This window comes from Amphiura filiformis, chromosome 11 (genome assembly GCF_039555335.1).
Source record: "Amphiura filiformis chromosome 11, Afil_fr2py, whole genome shotgun sequence".
NCBI classification, from domain to species: domain Eukaryota; kingdom Metazoa; phylum Echinodermata; class Ophiuroidea; order Amphilepidida; family Amphiuridae; genus Amphiura; species Amphiura filiformis.
The window spans coordinates 28222147-28239275 of NC_092638.1; the positions used below are offsets into that span (position 1 = coordinate 28222147).

At 37.8% G+C, this 17129-nt stretch overlaps 1 protein-coding gene, 1 long non-coding RNA gene and 1 other non-coding gene across 6 annotated transcripts in view; all 3 read right to left on the reverse strand.

The window, feature by feature from the left end:
* Window positions 1–1488: 1488 nt before the first annotated feature.
* Window positions 1489–6396, reverse strand: LOC140164667 (uncharacterized). The gene is made up of 2 exons (XR_011860553.1): window positions 2474–6396; window positions 1489–2437 (listed from the first exon to the last, which is right to left on the reverse strand). It is a non-coding gene; the product is annotated as an uncharacterized lncRNA (long non-coding RNA).
* Window positions 5586–5659, reverse strand: Trnat-ggu (transfer RNA threonine (anticodon GGU)). The gene has a single exon. It is a non-coding gene; the product is annotated as a tRNA-Thr (tRNA).
* A 3101-nt stretch (window positions 6397–9497) lies between the features above and the next one.
* Window positions 9498–17129, reverse strand: part of LOC140164668 (N-acylneuraminate cytidylyltransferase-like) — a 28448-nt gene continuing 20816 nt past the window's right edge. For 3 of the 4 annotated variants that reach the window (XM_072188013.1, XM_072188011.1, XM_072188012.1), the window contains exons 7-9: window positions 16443–16529; window positions 15558–15695; window positions 9498–9843 (exon numbers count right to left, since the gene is read on the reverse strand). In XM_072188013.1, coding sequence (XP_072044114.1) covers window positions 9593–9843; window positions 15558–15695; window positions 16443–16529 — 476 coding nt within the window. In that variant the 3' untranslated portion in view covers window positions 9498–9592. Of the gene's footprint in view, window positions 9844–14676; window positions 14888–15557; window positions 15696–16442; window positions 16530–17129 lie in introns of all 4 variants that reach the window. The other variant, XM_072188014.1, reaches the window with a different exon arrangement.

The window sequence follows — 17129 nt, forward strand, 5'->3', positions numbered from 1 at the left end:
TTGTGTCAAAAAACTTGGCATTTTTGCCCAAATTTGACCTCACAAATAGATTCATCAAAATTAATCTTTGCCATTCTAAATATGTATATTATTTTAAACCAACAATTTCAAAGAGCATGGAAGTTCAGGGAAAAAAGTTCATTTTGGCATTTGCGATCGAGGGCAGCCAGGCAATTCTGCTAAGGCCTGCTAGGGCAGCAAGGCAATCACATGCTAAAGGAATACTTTAGTTACTGGGGTACTACACCCTGTGGTAAATTTGTGACTATTTTTGCATTTTTCTCAAAAATAATAACACACTGGTAACAAAAGTTATGTATATATTATTGGGGGAAGGAATCCAATTACTACACTGAAATTTCAGTGACTCAAGACAAGCAGTTCAGTATATATGATAGGAAATGAGGTACATCCTAGCGGTACCTTATTTCTTATCATAAATAGCAAACCGCTTGTCTTGGGTCACTGAAATTTCAGTGTAGTAATTCGATTCCTTGCCCCTATAATATACATAACTTTCGCTACCATCGTGTTATTAGTTTGTGAGAAAAATGCAAAAATAGACACAAATTTATCGAGGGGTGTAGTACCCCCTTAAGTTACACATTTTGAGGGGCACTAGGGAAAGACATGGTCATTTTTTCCCCTGAACGTTATACAGGCAATCAAAGTGTTTGAAAAGAAAGAAAGAATCGCACATCATATCACCACGACTTCTATAATCGAAAATTTCACCTTTCTGCAGTAATTTTATGCAAAATTTGTTGATTTTGCCCCCAAAAAAAAAATTCCCTTTTCCCCTCAATGCCCCGCCCCGCCCCTAAAAAAATTCCTGGCACCGCCACTGCTTGATTCTAGTTTTGACAATTCGTGTTCCATTTCAGCAACCATAAAAGCTAATAACCAGCTATTTTTGCTAAACCGGGTATGTTAGCAGTATTAGAATGTGACCTTTAAAATAAAAGACCCCCCTAATGGACCACAGGATCGTACAGGGGGCAAACTTGTATTTCAATAACACTTTCAAACATGTCAAATTGGATCCTAGGAATGTAACATCTGTAAGAAGTTATGGGCACACAAGGTCTAAGGTTGATTTGATGGTTATTATATACAGGGGGTCAAAAGTTGCTCTTACTTTCGTAAAAATTGAGGTAAATTGTTGAATTGTTCCTATTTAAAAGGTTTCAGGAAAAGTGGTTTTTTGTAATTTCTGTGATGTCATAATATGTCAAACAGCAAAGAGTTAAATGACAGAGGATTCAATGTCTTTTCTTTTTATTTATCATCCATCTTCTGAACATTGTAGATAATACAAACTATTCTCTTCCTGAATCTCTTGAAGTTAGGGAAAATCAGGGCAACTTTAATTTCTAACCCATGTATAACATGCTATATTTGATTTGGCAAAACAAGATACTATATTTTTAATCCATGTTCTCAATATATTTTTTTCCTGTAATGACACAAAAAAAGTAAATACTAAAATTATTGTAGAAGTAGAATAATTGCTTTATTTTAATATGTACAGTTAATGGCAATAGTAAGACATAAAGTTTAGTGTACATAGTAAATGAACTTCTTGTTTTTGTTATAATCAGGGGGTGCACTCAACTTTTGAAGTGATGGTATGTGCCTGTCAATAGACCCCTGTTTAAAATATCCGGCTACCCAATGACCCCCTTATTTTGCTAAAATTGTATCATCAAAATGCAACAAAATAATGCACAATCTTTCAAATTCTGTTATTTCAGCAAATTTGTATTGTAAATTTGGGACAATAGAATTTTGCTCCATTTTTTATCAAAATTTTCTACCCGATGACCCATTTTAGACACTTTATACCCAATGACCCCTTTTTTTCACTATAGTATACCCAATGACCCCTTTTTCCATTTTGTTTGTACTCAATGATCCCCATTTTTTAAAACATGTTTTGCCCCTACTGGTAGGCACATACCTATCACTTCTAAAGTTGAGTCCCCCCCCCCATCGACCTTCTGGGATTTGTGTAAATTCCACACAAATACTTGATACAAAAGTTCAGCTTTGTCTATTGCACATAAGGTCTACTTTCTTGCCACTTCCTGCATATGGACATTTAATATCCACTTCAAACCAACCAGCACACTTTTCAGATTACTTCCGATTCCAGAAAAATACAGCGCTACTTTTTTTTTGTATTACAGAATATTGTCCTGTTTTCAGATAGTTCAAAATGGCAAAAAAAGTTCAATTTCAATTGCTTGCAGTTTGAGGAGAAATGGGCCAAAAACATGAAATTTTGCATTGTAGTCCTAAAACTGTAAGACTTGGCGCAAATTTATGCATTCAAAATCTTGAGTATAGCTAAGAGTTGGCTTACAATTTTAATAATTTTGTTATTTTGGATAATTGGTTATGAAAAAGATTAGAAAATGTGTTTTACAATGCATAACTTGACATTCTTGGGATTGATTGTGTCACAGCATACTTTAAATGCCTTAAAAATGCATGTTTTTAGACCTTCCAAAAATTAGAATGCCTTTAACTTGAAATTTATCTTTGTACAAGTCTTAGGCTTGATTGTCACAGCATACTAAAAATGCCTTAAAAGCGCATGTTTTTGGACCTTATTTCCCAAATTTGGCCTAATATTAAAATTTGACTTTTATTACTAGTTAGAACTAACTAAAGGATTAGAATTGGGCTATGTTTTACTTGGCAAAACAGGATACTTTTTTTAATCCCTAAAATATAGTGCTGTATTTTTCTGGAATTAGGAGTAGATGTCATTAAGATATCACAGAATCAGAATACAATCTTGCTTCATCAAGGTTTCCTCGACACATATATAGGTGATGCCAGTCCCCTCTCAGCATTTTAAGATTGCGATCATCCCTAACAGCTCCCCATTTTACAACTAGGTGAAGTGAAGCAAGTACTAGTGAAGAAATTTACATTTTTGAGCAACACTGCAGTCATCTTTATCTTATGCAAAATAGAAACTTACAATATAATTTGATCCTAATTTCTTGGGCAAATTTTGAAAAACATACTTCATTAATTTTAAATTTTGATAGTCTTGCATGCAAACATATGGCTATTCCAGTTAAAATCCACGGAAGACATGACCTTTACCTTCCCCACATGGAGTGTGAATTTCAAAAAGGGTTACCCGAATGAGTGACTCCATTTGAAACCCCCCTGTGTGGGATATTAAGGTCATGTCTTCCACAGGGGGTGTATGGATTTCAACTAGAATAGCGAATTCAAATTCCCAGCCTTGAACACAGCATGTGATATGCTAGGCTATAAGCCGAGTACTAGTATATAAGCAAAATCTATGATTAAAGCAATTTGGTCTCAATTTTCATAGCAGAAAATATCATCAACTTTTGATTAACATAATATTCAAAAAAAACTATAAACTTATGTCGCAATACTTTCACATTATTTTATTGATGTAGTCTTGAATGTGCATAGCAGCCAAGTTCTCAGTGACTATATTTAAGCAGCATATTACAGATTTTTGCTCCAGTACCACAAGTAGTTTACTAGCCTCATGTGGCTGTTCATCATGCGCTTATCTAGATTTGTCAAAATCCGACATTTTGATCAACCGTCTGAACAAGATGGTTTATTATTACGATGGAACTATTAGTCGAACACATACGCAATGTTCAAAACACTGCACATGGCGTTCGGGACCGACAGATGGAGTGACACACATTGGCGACATCGGTGCTGATAGTAAATTCCAATTTTTTTGCTTTACCTCAGTTGTTCGGCTCAAAATTAAAAGGGGACATATCTGACAGTAAAAGCTAATACTTTATGGCAAAAAATACTAATATATTTTCATGAAATGTTACAAAATGGCTCTAAAGGCGATAGAAGCATGTAATTTTTCAAGCTAAGCAATGCAGCAAAGTCAAATCATATAACCTGGCACTATGCACATAATACATCAGCAGATGTGAAAGAATTGTGATATGGGGAGCCACACAGGCAAATTCCTCTCTAGGTTACATTCGGTGGGATTCAAATCCATAATTATAGATTATACATGGTCCTCACATAATTTGCCTCTGAAATACCTATGGGCACATCATTCGGGGGTATTTGTCTATAATATTCATGTTATCAAGGAGGAATTTGTTTGTGTATAATATTCATGTCATCAAGTATAATATTATGTACATGGCATACATGATTGAGTTCACCAAAATCATGTTTTATCCTGGCAGTAAGGGAACAAACAAAAAGTTTGATGTCCAGTAAATAATTTTATTTGCTTTCGTCAGGAAGTGGACTCCCTCCCTCCCCGAAGCGGTAATGTTGAAAATGTCAAATCGAAAGATCATCTTTAAAGGTAATTGGACTTTTTGACTGTCTCCCCTAAATAAAAGACTTTCATTTATAACATCAAACTTTCAGTTTGTCCCCAAAGTCTTAACCTTATACACACACACTCATATCTCAGAAGTACCCTTATTAACCTCCAATGTAACATAATCAAGAGAACAAGTTTAATGTTAAAAATATTCAATTTCAAGTTTTTCATATTCAAAAATTGAACTTGTGGCTACCAAAATATCAGTTGCTGAAAACAATAAGAAACAAATTAAATCGAACACCTTTTTCGTTAATATAGTCCCACCTCTTTTTAAAGTGAAAAATGACCAAAATTAGGGGGTGGGACTATACACAAATGCTGGGTAGTTACAGTGCATATAGTTGAAGGACAGTTACAATGCATAAGGTGCATGGGCAGTTACAATACATTAAGTTCAAGGACTTTTCTCAAAGGTGGGACTTTACTCGAAGGTGGGACTATACTTGTGTCAGTACGGGTATTTAGCAACGATAAACTCATTCCCCATAATAGAATCGCAATAGAGAAAATATTTTACCCTTCCCAGAATCCTTTGCAACATGATGCATCACATCATCACAATCAATTAATGACACTTCCTATTACTGTAAAAGTAGACATTTTCGCGATGTTTTTATTTTCGCGAATTTCGCGAGTGGACATAAAATCGCGAAAATAAAACTCGCGAAAATAACCTTTTGCATTAGGTTTCTATTGTATCAATATCAAAACCGCGAAATTTAATTCTCGCGCAGTTGACAAAATCGTGAAAATATCTTCTCGCGAAAATATTGACTTTTACAGTACTTTACACAGGTTCTCTCTGTTTTCATATTGAGAATAGACTGGTTAAAATATGGGTTGATAGTCAGGAAATACACATCTTTTCCAAGATCTGGATGTGCTCTGTTCATTCAGGTACTCAGTGACACATGTTGCACTAGATAGCAAATCAGTGCAGGAAATTGAAATGGAAGAAATGCATTGTGGGAAGTGTAAGATATCTTCTCTATCATCACATATATGTGACACGATCAAGGGAAATGAGTCGGATGTCGCTAATATTGATTTTGAGATATTGGCAAAGAAAGTGTTAAAATTCTTTTGTTTTATATTGTTTTCAGCAATTCGGAGAAATAAAGTTTAATCTATGTGGTAAATTAAATATGAGCAAGGTTTTTAAGTCAAGTCAACACATACATAAATGACAGCCAGTGAAAAAATTTCACTGACTATCCAGGATTTGAACCTGGGACCTTCGGATCACCAGACCGATGCTCTACCAACTGAGCTAATAAGTCAGATGGAGAAGAGCAGCGGTTTTCAGCGATTGATTAATTGATAAATTGGCGTAACTTCAGACAGAAAAGTCGTATCAACATGGGGTTTTCAGTTTCTGAAAGCTCTAAGGGCGAGTTTCCCGACAGGAGTCTTATTAAGCCGTAGTCTTCATTAAGGTGGCCTTGAGGCTACTAAGCCTAGCCCGCTCTCGAAGCCCGAGTCTTAACTCTAGCCGGATTTCTTCAACGCAAATTCACCCTAGTCTTAGTGGCCTTGCAGGCTTAACGCTTGACAACCTCGTCCCTTTCAACCAGCGACTTAATTGTATAGGCTGTTGGAGGTAGATGTACATAAGCTGTGGTCCTCACGGTTTACCGTACTAACAAGGTTGCCGTCTCATTATCGCAATGTTCCCGGCGCAAAGACTAGCCTGGACCCGCGGTCTTGTGCTTGGGCTTATACCGTACACAACTTGATGCAAGAATAATTAGTGTGTCTGTTTTTGTGTCTTTTATGTATTATTTTATTTCCACTTGACTTTTTATGAGTCCAACTTGTATGAATGATACGCCTATGCTTTATACTCGTGATTTTTTCTTTGCATCCCAAAAAGGGTAAAACTGTAAGCCTAATGCAAAGGAATCTGTGATTCCCCTAAAAAGGAAAGCAACCAACGTGCTATCTACTGCTGATAACAGTAGTCTTCTCAGATCTCACATGAAGTTATCTGTTGGTACAATATTTATAATTATTTAAGTAGAAGATATAGCAATATTATATGCATCTTATCCGTAAATTCAGTTTTAATACTGCATGCATTATTGTTTCGTGTCAAATATTTACTATATCTTTGTTTGTCCTTCTTCTATTGGTATAATATAGGCACTCCAAAATAATATTGTAATAGGCCTACGTATGAAAAGTACGAGTATCAAACTATTAAGGCTTGGATAGGGACAGGTGGTACCATATAGGTCTTCATGATGATGATGATGATGATGATGATGATGATGATGATGATGATGATGAAAGAATTTTTTTTAAATTATATCGTTGTTAAAAAAACCATCATTCAAAATGAGTAGGTCTTATGATAGGAACAGCTACTTAAAAAAATTCAACTAACTCAAAGCGGTATCATATATGTCTTCATAATGATGATGATGATGATGATGATGATGATGATGATGATGATGATGATGATGAAAGAATTTTTTTTTAAATTATATCGTTGTTTAAAAAAACCATCATTCAAAATGAGTAGGTCTTATGATAGGAACAGCTACTTAAAAAAATTCAACTAACTCAAATGAACACTAAAATAAAATGCTGAAATGCCGGATGTTGAAACTAAATCGAACAATTACTTACCCACAGTGGCGTAACTAGACATTTTCATTTGGGCTGGGGTGGGGGAAAGCGGGGTCAAACATAATAAATGAGGGACAGGCATCGTTCATGCTGTTTGGGTTTGTAAGGGGTGGAGTGGGTCTGAGGAGTTAAGGGATCTGCTTGGAATGTGTCCCCGGAACATTGGCGTGAGATTTCTTTTTTGACATGCGGGGGGAGGTGGGATTGAAAAAAAATTATGGTACAAATGCCATATTTAAGGTATTAAAGCTGGTGACATATAGGCCAATGGTACAAAAGTGGGATAAATGCAATTTATTTAACCTTAAAAATTGAGTTTTTAAGGTTAAAATGACCAAATAATGAGGTTAATTAATAACTCTCAGAAGTAGGCCTAATTTACCTTTTTCATGGGGGGGGGGGGGCAAGAGCTCCCCCCCCCTAGGCGCGACTGCTTACTCATGTTAATTGAAAGACCGTCAAAAATATGAAAGATAAACTTTGCGTCACAATTTAAATAATTTGTAAATTGAAATAGACCAAGGCTTACGACCTAAGACCTGCTCTGAGGCAGGGCCAAGAAAAGCCGCTGTAAGCCTGGTCTAACAGGCTTATGAGACTACGGCTACAGAAGACTGATTTCGAGAAATGCAAATTTTACTGAAGCATGGGGCTAATCCTACAAGCCTGGCCCACGGGCTAACGAAGCCTCGAGGATATGGTAGCCGTGCTTCGGGAAATACGTTTTCAGTTAAGCCTGGTCTTACGACCTCTTAAGCCTTGAGGCTAGACAAGCCAATTGCTAAGCCACCCGTCGAGAAATTCGCCCTAAATGTCCTCTTTAGAAACATGTGTAAAACTCATTTTCGACCAGGGCCGACATGTGACTCATTCCCCTTGATCATGTCACATATATACAACTTTCAATTTAAACACACTAGGGAATCTGATATCAAGGTACTAAAGTCTGTGTATTTTACATATTTTACATATATCATAATAAAGTAAATATAAATGTGCAAAAGGCAAATATAGTGTTAGGTTTGATTTCGTTTTTGGGAACTATTTTTTCTCATATATTCACACCTAGCAAAAAAGGCCAAGTACCAGCAACAGTATCTTGACCTATTTTGATGCATTACATATACATAGGTAACAAAACGTTCTAGAATGTGCAATCTTATCTTTGTTTGAAATGCTATATCAAAACGAACATTTTGGCACCTCTTTTGTCAAATTCTGGGCATTTTACCACACTTTTCCCCTATAGAGCCAAAAAATGAGACCTTTGACCTTGTAAATAACTCAACAATGGTACATCCTAGATAGGTCAAACTATACATTTTCTGAATCCATATGACCATAGGACTACATTGGTATGGTACATTTTTAACATGATTTGAGAAAGTTTGACTCTTTGTAAGTTAAGGCCCATTCAGTGATTTGCTCATCCGGGCACTCGTATAATGCATCAAAATTCAGATTTTGGTACCTTTGTCATTATCATAGATGTGCTAACATAGCCTGCTAGTGGTTCAGCCGAAAGCTGTGTATTTAAGACAAAATATGACATTTTACATGAATCTGTAATTTATATACTGACAGTATATAAATTAGCTACACGTATTTGAATGGGGCTCCAACTTCGTTAATACTGTTGTTTTCTTTGTTTTTTGCCAAATCTTTTATTTCAAAAATACCACTTTAATTTAAATGTCTTGTCCTTCACTTTTAAGCAATTAATAAACAATTTTAATTTTTTTACACTTGCGATGAGATCACTGAATAGGTCTTTAAGTTCTTTGACCTTTAACCCCAAACCACCAATGTTTGGCCTTGTATAGGAAGAAGGTATGCCAATTCCAATGGTTACCTAGAAACATTTGGTCCTACTTTTTCCCAACATAAAAATTTATTTAAGACAGCCTATAAGATAATCATTAAGATTAAGGGATATTCCAGTGGAAATCCAACCCCCTATGGAAGACATGACCTTAATATTCTACACAGGGAGTATGAATTTCAAATGAAATCACCCTATTCAGTTAACTGCGTTTGACATTCACACTACGATCAAGGTCATGTCTTCCATGTATGGATTTCAACTGGTATAGCCCAGTGCCTTTATTAAGTAATAAACCATTCATCATAATCATAGCTGCATAAGGAGTCATTATTTACAAAGTTGTGAAAGACCATGAAAATTTACAGGACGTAACAGGGTAATAATTAGCCTAATAACCGACCGAACCACTTGTTTTGTAACACAACCAAGAGTGTAGACAAAAAGGAGGAAAGGAGGCTTTGATTTTAGATTTCAAGACATTTTTACCCAGTTTTGAACATTTTCATAGAATGTTTCCCATGTGTTTTCGAAACATTTTTTGAGACATTTTACGTGTTTTCAAAACTTTCTAGCCAATTTCATCCAATGTTTCCCCATTTCCCCCCGTCCCTTTTCCCCCACCTGGAATGTCCTGGCTATAGCAATGTTCACAACTGAACAAATCAACATGACCGCAATGTTTTACTATATAATTTTTCATATACATTGTACATGATCATTGAAGTTTTCTCTAAATAGACCCTCTGTAACCCCACTGATTATTTTAGTTTAGGTGGTGCAATTTTCGTTGGCTGTGGAGAAGGCATTGGGGATAAAGGCACTTGGCAAGTAGCTGACTCTGCCTTCTGCATGATAAGTAATAAATGTTCGCAGAATTCCCTGGCTGCACCGCGACCCCCAGTGGCCTTTGATACAAAGTTGGCGCATGTGACGGCCGGATGTTGAGCATCTTCGGGTGCGGCGCCTACTCCGACTCTTTTGATGCTGTCAAGATCAGGAAAGTCACAGCCTGTATGAAAGAGGAGATGAAAAAAACCCCAAAAACAAGCATGAATTTTGGTGCAACACTCATTATTGACAATATCCCACAATGCACTGCTGTTGTGCCAATTACACTATGCACCAGCGGTTTTGCGATAACTGTAGAGTGTAGAGTAGAAGGCTCAGAGCAATGTATTATGGGATGCTGTCAATATGTGACCCATCACATCAAAACTGGCAGTTCCTAGAAGCCTAATAAACATGTGCATGAATACAATTAAGAAAATAATAAGGAATATCGAATGTTCAGTGCCAAAATTGGGTAAGTGCAAATAGCTGCCCTGTGAACATTTACCAATTCATACACAGTATATTGTACTCATCTACCCATGGCAGCTATTGTACTTACCCACTTCTGGCACTGAGCAGTCGATAGTGTCATAAAAAATCACTACTTAACCACCAACATAAATGGGTAGGGAGTCACTTACAGTATAAAAGTAGCTCTATAACTTGGTTAAAGCCATATTATAACATTTTCATACAAAATAGATTAGCATTTCTTTGCCATAAAATGTTAGGTTTTACTGTCAGATATATCCCCTTTTATTTTTAAGCCAAACAACTACGGCAAAGCAAAGAAAATTGGAATTTACTACCAACGCATATGTCGCCAATACGTACCACTCCTTTGGTCATATTATGGTACGACCCTTTGTTGTGTAGGTACTGTGTGTTATGAACATCGTGTATGCGTTCGACTAATAATTCCATTGTAATAATAAAACGCCGGTTCCATCGTTTTATTCAAAATCTCGGATTTTGACAAAACTACAGCACATAGAGTCTTGATTTTTGCTGGGTATATTGGTTTAATAAAGTACAATCATATAATCGTGTAAAAAAATGAATTTTAAAAAATCAGTGAGGGCGTCCTCCTCAGCAAATGTTATAATATGGCTTTAAGAAATCTGTAAGGTTCAGAGAACTGCTGTTTTGATGTAATGTGTCACAGACCTTCCTCCTTGGTTGTCACTACATGCAACCCATGGCTGGCTACCTATAGCAGACCACCTACCATCTAGCACTACACTTTGTTTCACCTCAAGTTTGGTAGTGATGTAGGGGCATATTTTACTGGTCGCTACATTGTATCGCACAAACCAACCTAATCCTGTTGAGTCTATTGTATACACACTCAGTACCATCAGGGCAACTATGTAAAGGCACTGACATCACCATCAAACTCAAGAGGTCAAGGGTTCAGGACCAGAAGACGCTTTCTGCAATAGCTGCCAGGTGTCAAATTTTAGATGTATAAAAAAATATAGAATGCAGAAAGTGTCAAAATGTACACCAGGCAGCTATTGCAGACAGGGCTATCCGGATCTAATCCCTCAAAATATAATAATCTACTGCTCATGTATAACAGATGTTCAACAACTCTTCCTATTCCTTTGTACAGGAGCCAAGCGTTGTTAATCCGTGATGAATCCACACTTTGCCAGTAGCGTATACGCGAACGCAGGGTTACGCGTTACGAGTGAGCGCGTAAAATTTGTCATGACTGGAACTTAATGCGTAAACACTTTCTTAATGTTATTAAAGTAGCAGCTAAACATTACCGCTTCATTCTTTTGTTTTGTTGCTGATACGCTATCAACATAGAAATCACCGATGTTAAGGTTAAGCGGCAATAACAAACGGATATTCCGAATGGAAGAATCATGAGAATTAGATGATATTTAGCTTGTTTTTGTTGTTGAAAGGGATTCAATCATGTTTCACTGTTGTTCATTACCAATTAAAAACTCACGTCCGGCACGTCTGCATGGTTTACTTTGCTCGGGCAGCTAAAGCTGCCCTCGCGAAGTAAACCACGCAGATGACGCGGATGCATCGTTGTTAATCTGTGATGAACAACGGTGAAACATGATTGAATCCCTAAAACTAATGTTGTTAGATCATTACCTATTAAACATGGTGGTTTTGATACAAAACTAATGCCCCCAAACTCGGGGGGCCCTACTCAGAATAATACTTGTAAGCATCCACATGAAAGAAAACACAGATTTAGGGTGGTTTTGAAAAGCAAAACAAGGATCCGCACGGATCCACGATTAGGGTCTCAATATGCTCATTTTACTAGAAGAATGGGTGTTTTTTTAAGGACAATCCTCGCTTAAGGTAGTTTTTTTTATTACCCAATTATCGGCCATTAGTGGGGACAAATTTATCAAGTTATTCTGGACAAGAGTGGTTTCTGATTGTGTGGCCTGGTGTACATGTGTACGGTCATTTTAATTTTAAGCTTGCCAATGAATGATACTCATATACCAGCACACGCAATGTCTATCCTTCTTTAGGGGCAAATTTCAAACCAAATCCTCGCTTAGGGTGTTTTTATTTGAGTAAAATCCTCGTTTGACACATTTTCGGCATCCTAACAAGTTAGGGTCATCACGCGGATGCTTACAACTTTTATACATGAGTGCCCCCCCCCGGCCCAAATGACCTCATATAAACATGCTGTTTAGTGCTAAACCCATGGGGAATTTATTAGGAGACAAACCAGAATAAGTTAGAATGAAGAGAAGGGGAGAGCCAGTCTACTCTACAAAATTAGCATATTACACAGGGAGGACAAAGATTAATGTACAGTGGGATATTTTCGCTGGGTGGATTTTTCATGATTTGATCAATTCTGGACAGTTTAAAGTAAAGTAAGAGTTCACTTTGAGAAACACCATCCCCAGAAAAGGTATCTTACACTTCCCACAATGCATTTCTTCCCTCTACTGATTTGCTATTGAGAGTAACATGGGATCAATAGTGACAAAAAATACCTCAATTGCAAGATCTGGATGAGCTCTGTTACACTACAAAATAGCACAGGTACACCATCGCCAAGGTACCTGACTGGTAAACACAAAGTACCTACATAGTACCAATGTGGCTACTGCACAGGGCTACCAGCAGTGGTACTGCACTGGTACTACACAGTACAAGCCAAGAACGGTGTATCTGTGCAGGCAATCAAATAGGAATATTATAGTGTAACCATGGTATTTTCACTATCGACCCATGTTGCACTGAATAGAAAATCGATAATGGATTGTGGAAAGCGTACGATATCTTCGCTACACCATCCCTAAAGGTACCTGGGCACCTTGGGAGAACAATGCCAGTGCATTGAAAGGATAACCCAGGTTAAATAAGAATGAAATAAATAAAAGATAGAGCCCTGTAAGCCAGAAAAACAAAATGAGTGACCTGAAACAAAAGTAAATAAAACCATATATTAGGCTAACACAAGTAAAAACCTATCACATGCTGCTTGAAAAAAGAACAGCATGTCTTGCAAAACTTGAAATATCCACAACGCATGCATACATCCCACGTGATGCGATGACGCAATCACTCTACCCCAAGTGATATATAAGCACGGTTTTGTTGGCTGTGGAAGCGAACTACCTGTGGCTACCGATCGTCAACCTAGTGCTTGGCATGCCAGGGTCTCGGGTTCAAATCCCGCCAAAAATAAACAACTTACTTCTCTCTTACTTTCTTCTTTCCTTTCCATTCACCAAAACACTAGGGTGTTAGGGTTAAAATCTACATACATTTACCTCTACACATATCAACACAATGACATCATCATCATGCAATGACTACATTAATTATACTAAAAAGATGGAACGATGTTTCTCCATAATCTCCAAATATTCCATTCAGTAACCAAAATATACCATGCTTAAAAGGTCAATGCACCAGATGCACCAAGACCACCACCACCATCTTATCATAAGAAAATGTGAATGGGTTGTAGTAATTGAAATCCATACACACAATCTTCCACACAGGGAGTGTAAATTTCAAATGGAATTACCTAATGGGTGACTCCACTTGAAATCTACACCCCCTGTGTGGAAGACTAAGGTAATGTCTTCCATATGTTGTACATACAACGGTGGCCTTCTGGTATCCAAATTTAAGATATTTTCAGTCTGAGGCAAAGAGAGCTAAAGAGATTAGACTCAAAGAGTACCAACTCAGAACTCGCCCATGTTTGTGTGTCACTCATGGAGGGCAACAAAATGGTAAACTAAACCTGTGTGTTTATTTGAGTTGTGCGAAAAATGTGTTGTGCCAATCCTGCAAGTTAAGTGTGATGCATGTAAACCTTTGTGACGTGGAAGCCCCACTTGGTCAGTTCGCCACAGAAGAACTGACAATACACCTGTTACCTTGATGACAGACAGACCAGAATTTACATGGATAAATTCCCCAAGGAACTTGAACCAAAAGTGGGGCTTCCACTTTAAGCTTGAACATGTTGAAGGCACAAATTACGGTCAGATATCAGGCTTTTGCTGATAAATATTGGAGGTACACTATTTAGGTCTCCATGAGTGACAAACCAATATGGCAGATATACCATAGCGTTACACACAGGGCAATTTTGAGTCGGTACTCTTTGGGTCTAATCGCTTTGGTCTGAGGGCAGCGGTTCTTGAGATGCTTTCCGATCAATCACCTTATAAACAATCTCAGAACCAATGCTTCTAATAAATATTTTAATAAGTTTCTAGATCAAATCTAAAAATAAAATTTGAATTTGTCGTTGGGCAGGAAAAACCTCCTATGTACTTGTGGCCCTTGAACATGTTTAAAACAAAACTGCCAAGAGGTTACATAGCAGGTTTTGTTTTAAACATGTTCAGGGGCCAATGACACAGGAGGTTTTTTCTGCCCAACAACGAATTGAGGCATCCATTGCTTGCACATGTTAGAAAAGAAGAATGTTAACTTTGCAGATTATACCAGCTCCTAGGGTTCTATAAAGAAAACAAAACCACACCTAAATCACAAAATTTAAGAAGAGTAAGCGGCACACGCATCCGCTTGTCGCATCATAAGATCAAGATAATCGCAGAACGTCCTCGCAGCCCCTCTTCCTCCAGGGTTTAATGAGACAAAGTTTGCGCATGTGTGCACAACGTCGGGTGCGTCCTGCGTAGTGCCGCCAACACCGGCCCTTTTCAAACAGTCAAGGTCGGGAATGTCACGACCTGGGGAGAGAAATTCAACATAATTTGATGAACAGTGTATCGGACTGAGGCATTCTTTGTCAGGGGCCGTGGTTTAGCTTGTAAGTGGTGAATTTCATTTGTTCCTGTACGTCGTCTATCACACCGTAGACTGCAGTGTCTGTGTCATCACGGAAAATGTTTGCCGAGGTGTCCACTAGCTGTGCATACGTAGCATGTTGTAAGCATAGTGCGAAATACGCCACACAGTATGCGCAACTGAATTTGAAGTTTTGTTCATTTTAGAATAAAGTGAGTTTTCATGACATTAACTGTGCAGGCATCCACTAATCAAAATATTACACCTGCCCGTTGTCTATCATGCAGTAGAAGATAGTAGATCATACTATGATCAGCTCGTAATATGTGAGAACTTTTCGATTTTTGTTACTGCCCGAGTCAATGAAGTTCAAACTTTAAGTCTCGAAAGCGGGCGTCAGTCATGATATACCCAAAGCGCAGTATGCGAAGGTGCTATGCCCTGCTGTGTATTACGCAATGTGTAAAATGTGTCCCCAACAAAAGGGCGGATTTAGTTTTGGCGGTTCTCAAAACTGAGCCTTGCTTGCTTTCACAGCTTATAAAAAAAAGACAAAAAATTGAGGAAAAGGTCTATGGGTAGAGTTACTTCCCTAACACACTTCATACTCACCCATATAAGCAATTTGTGTCCATTCCAGGTCAAATTCCTTCCTCCATTTCTCCAGCAGAGCCAATTTATCACCTGGACATACATAGAGTGGCACTCCTAACCTCTCAGCATGCTTCTGGTGAATACCACTGTCTGATTCTGATGAATAAATAGAGACAGGTGGACAAAGTTATATTTAATTCATAACCTCTGCGCATCTCACCACTAATGCATCCCAATCAAATTGCTCATTAGATGACATACGCAAAGGTTATTGATAACCAACAATTACTTCCGTGTGTGCCATCAGGGTCTTAGCTAGCCACCTGTCTGGCCGTCATTTTAGACTTGATCAAACCCTCTTGAAATGACTACAACTTATTGTTTAATGACCTTTCATGACATAAATCTACAAAAAAAGGTGGATCCTATACTGCATTTTGATGTGGCATTCTTGTCCATATTCACTGGATATTGATGGGTACCAATCATTTTGATAGACCCTGTACACAGGGGATGATTCCGCCATATTGTCACTGGGCGGGAAAAACCTCATATGTACTTTTTGCCCTTGAACATGGATGAAGCGAACCCTTCAATATAAAGTCTACACCTACAAGGCTTTATCCATTTTCAAGGGCCAAAAGTAATTATGAGGTGTTTCCTGCATGTACTTTTGGCCCTTGAAGATGGATGAAGCAACATCTTCAATATAAAGTCTACATCTACAAGGCTTTATCCATGTTCAAGTCCAGAAGTAAATATGAGGTGTTTCCTGCATGTACTTTTGGCCCTTGAACATGGATGAAGTAACATCTTCAATATAAAGGATTTATCCATGTTCAAGGGCCAAAAGTACATATGAGGTTTTTCCCGCCCAGTGACTACATATGAAACATTACTCACCACACATAATTCTCACATTAACACCTTTGTCCTTCAGCTTCTGTATACCGATATTATCACTCACATTGTACGTCCTGAATTCTTCACCTATATCAAAGAAAACATCAAGTAGGTTAGTAAATTATGCGGTGTGTAACAATGTGTCCCTGCCAGAAGGGTGGTTCTCGGAGAGGTGGCAAGGAGGGGTGGCAAGGAGGGGCGGGAGGATTTTAGATTTGATACCTGTACAAGCTGCAGACATTGGGCAGTATAGAAGTTCAATGATGTCCTGTAAATGAAAGTCCTTTCATAAAGAGGGGAGGGGGTCAAAAAGAGTATGTTTGTAAAAAAACTAGTTAAAATATCGGTCAAAGTTGATCTCTCTGGTTGAAATTTTCAACATTTCAAACTTAGTTTAGAGGCTTAGGTTAGAAGGAGGGAGGGAGGGAGGGAAGGAGGAAGGGAGGGAGTGAGTGAGTCAGCCTCGCAATGAAAGCACTTTCGTTTATAGGGTTTGTTGACTTAGAGTCCAACCTCCCTTATCCGGACCTCTTTTATACGGATTTCTGTAATCCAGACATGCGATCTTCATAAGGCCATAACAATGTGGCATAAAGCACTGAAATACCATCTTTCAGTGTTATTACCCCATTTTGAGTAACCTTTTGCTCTCTCAATGTCAGCACTTCAAGCATTCAATGCAGAATT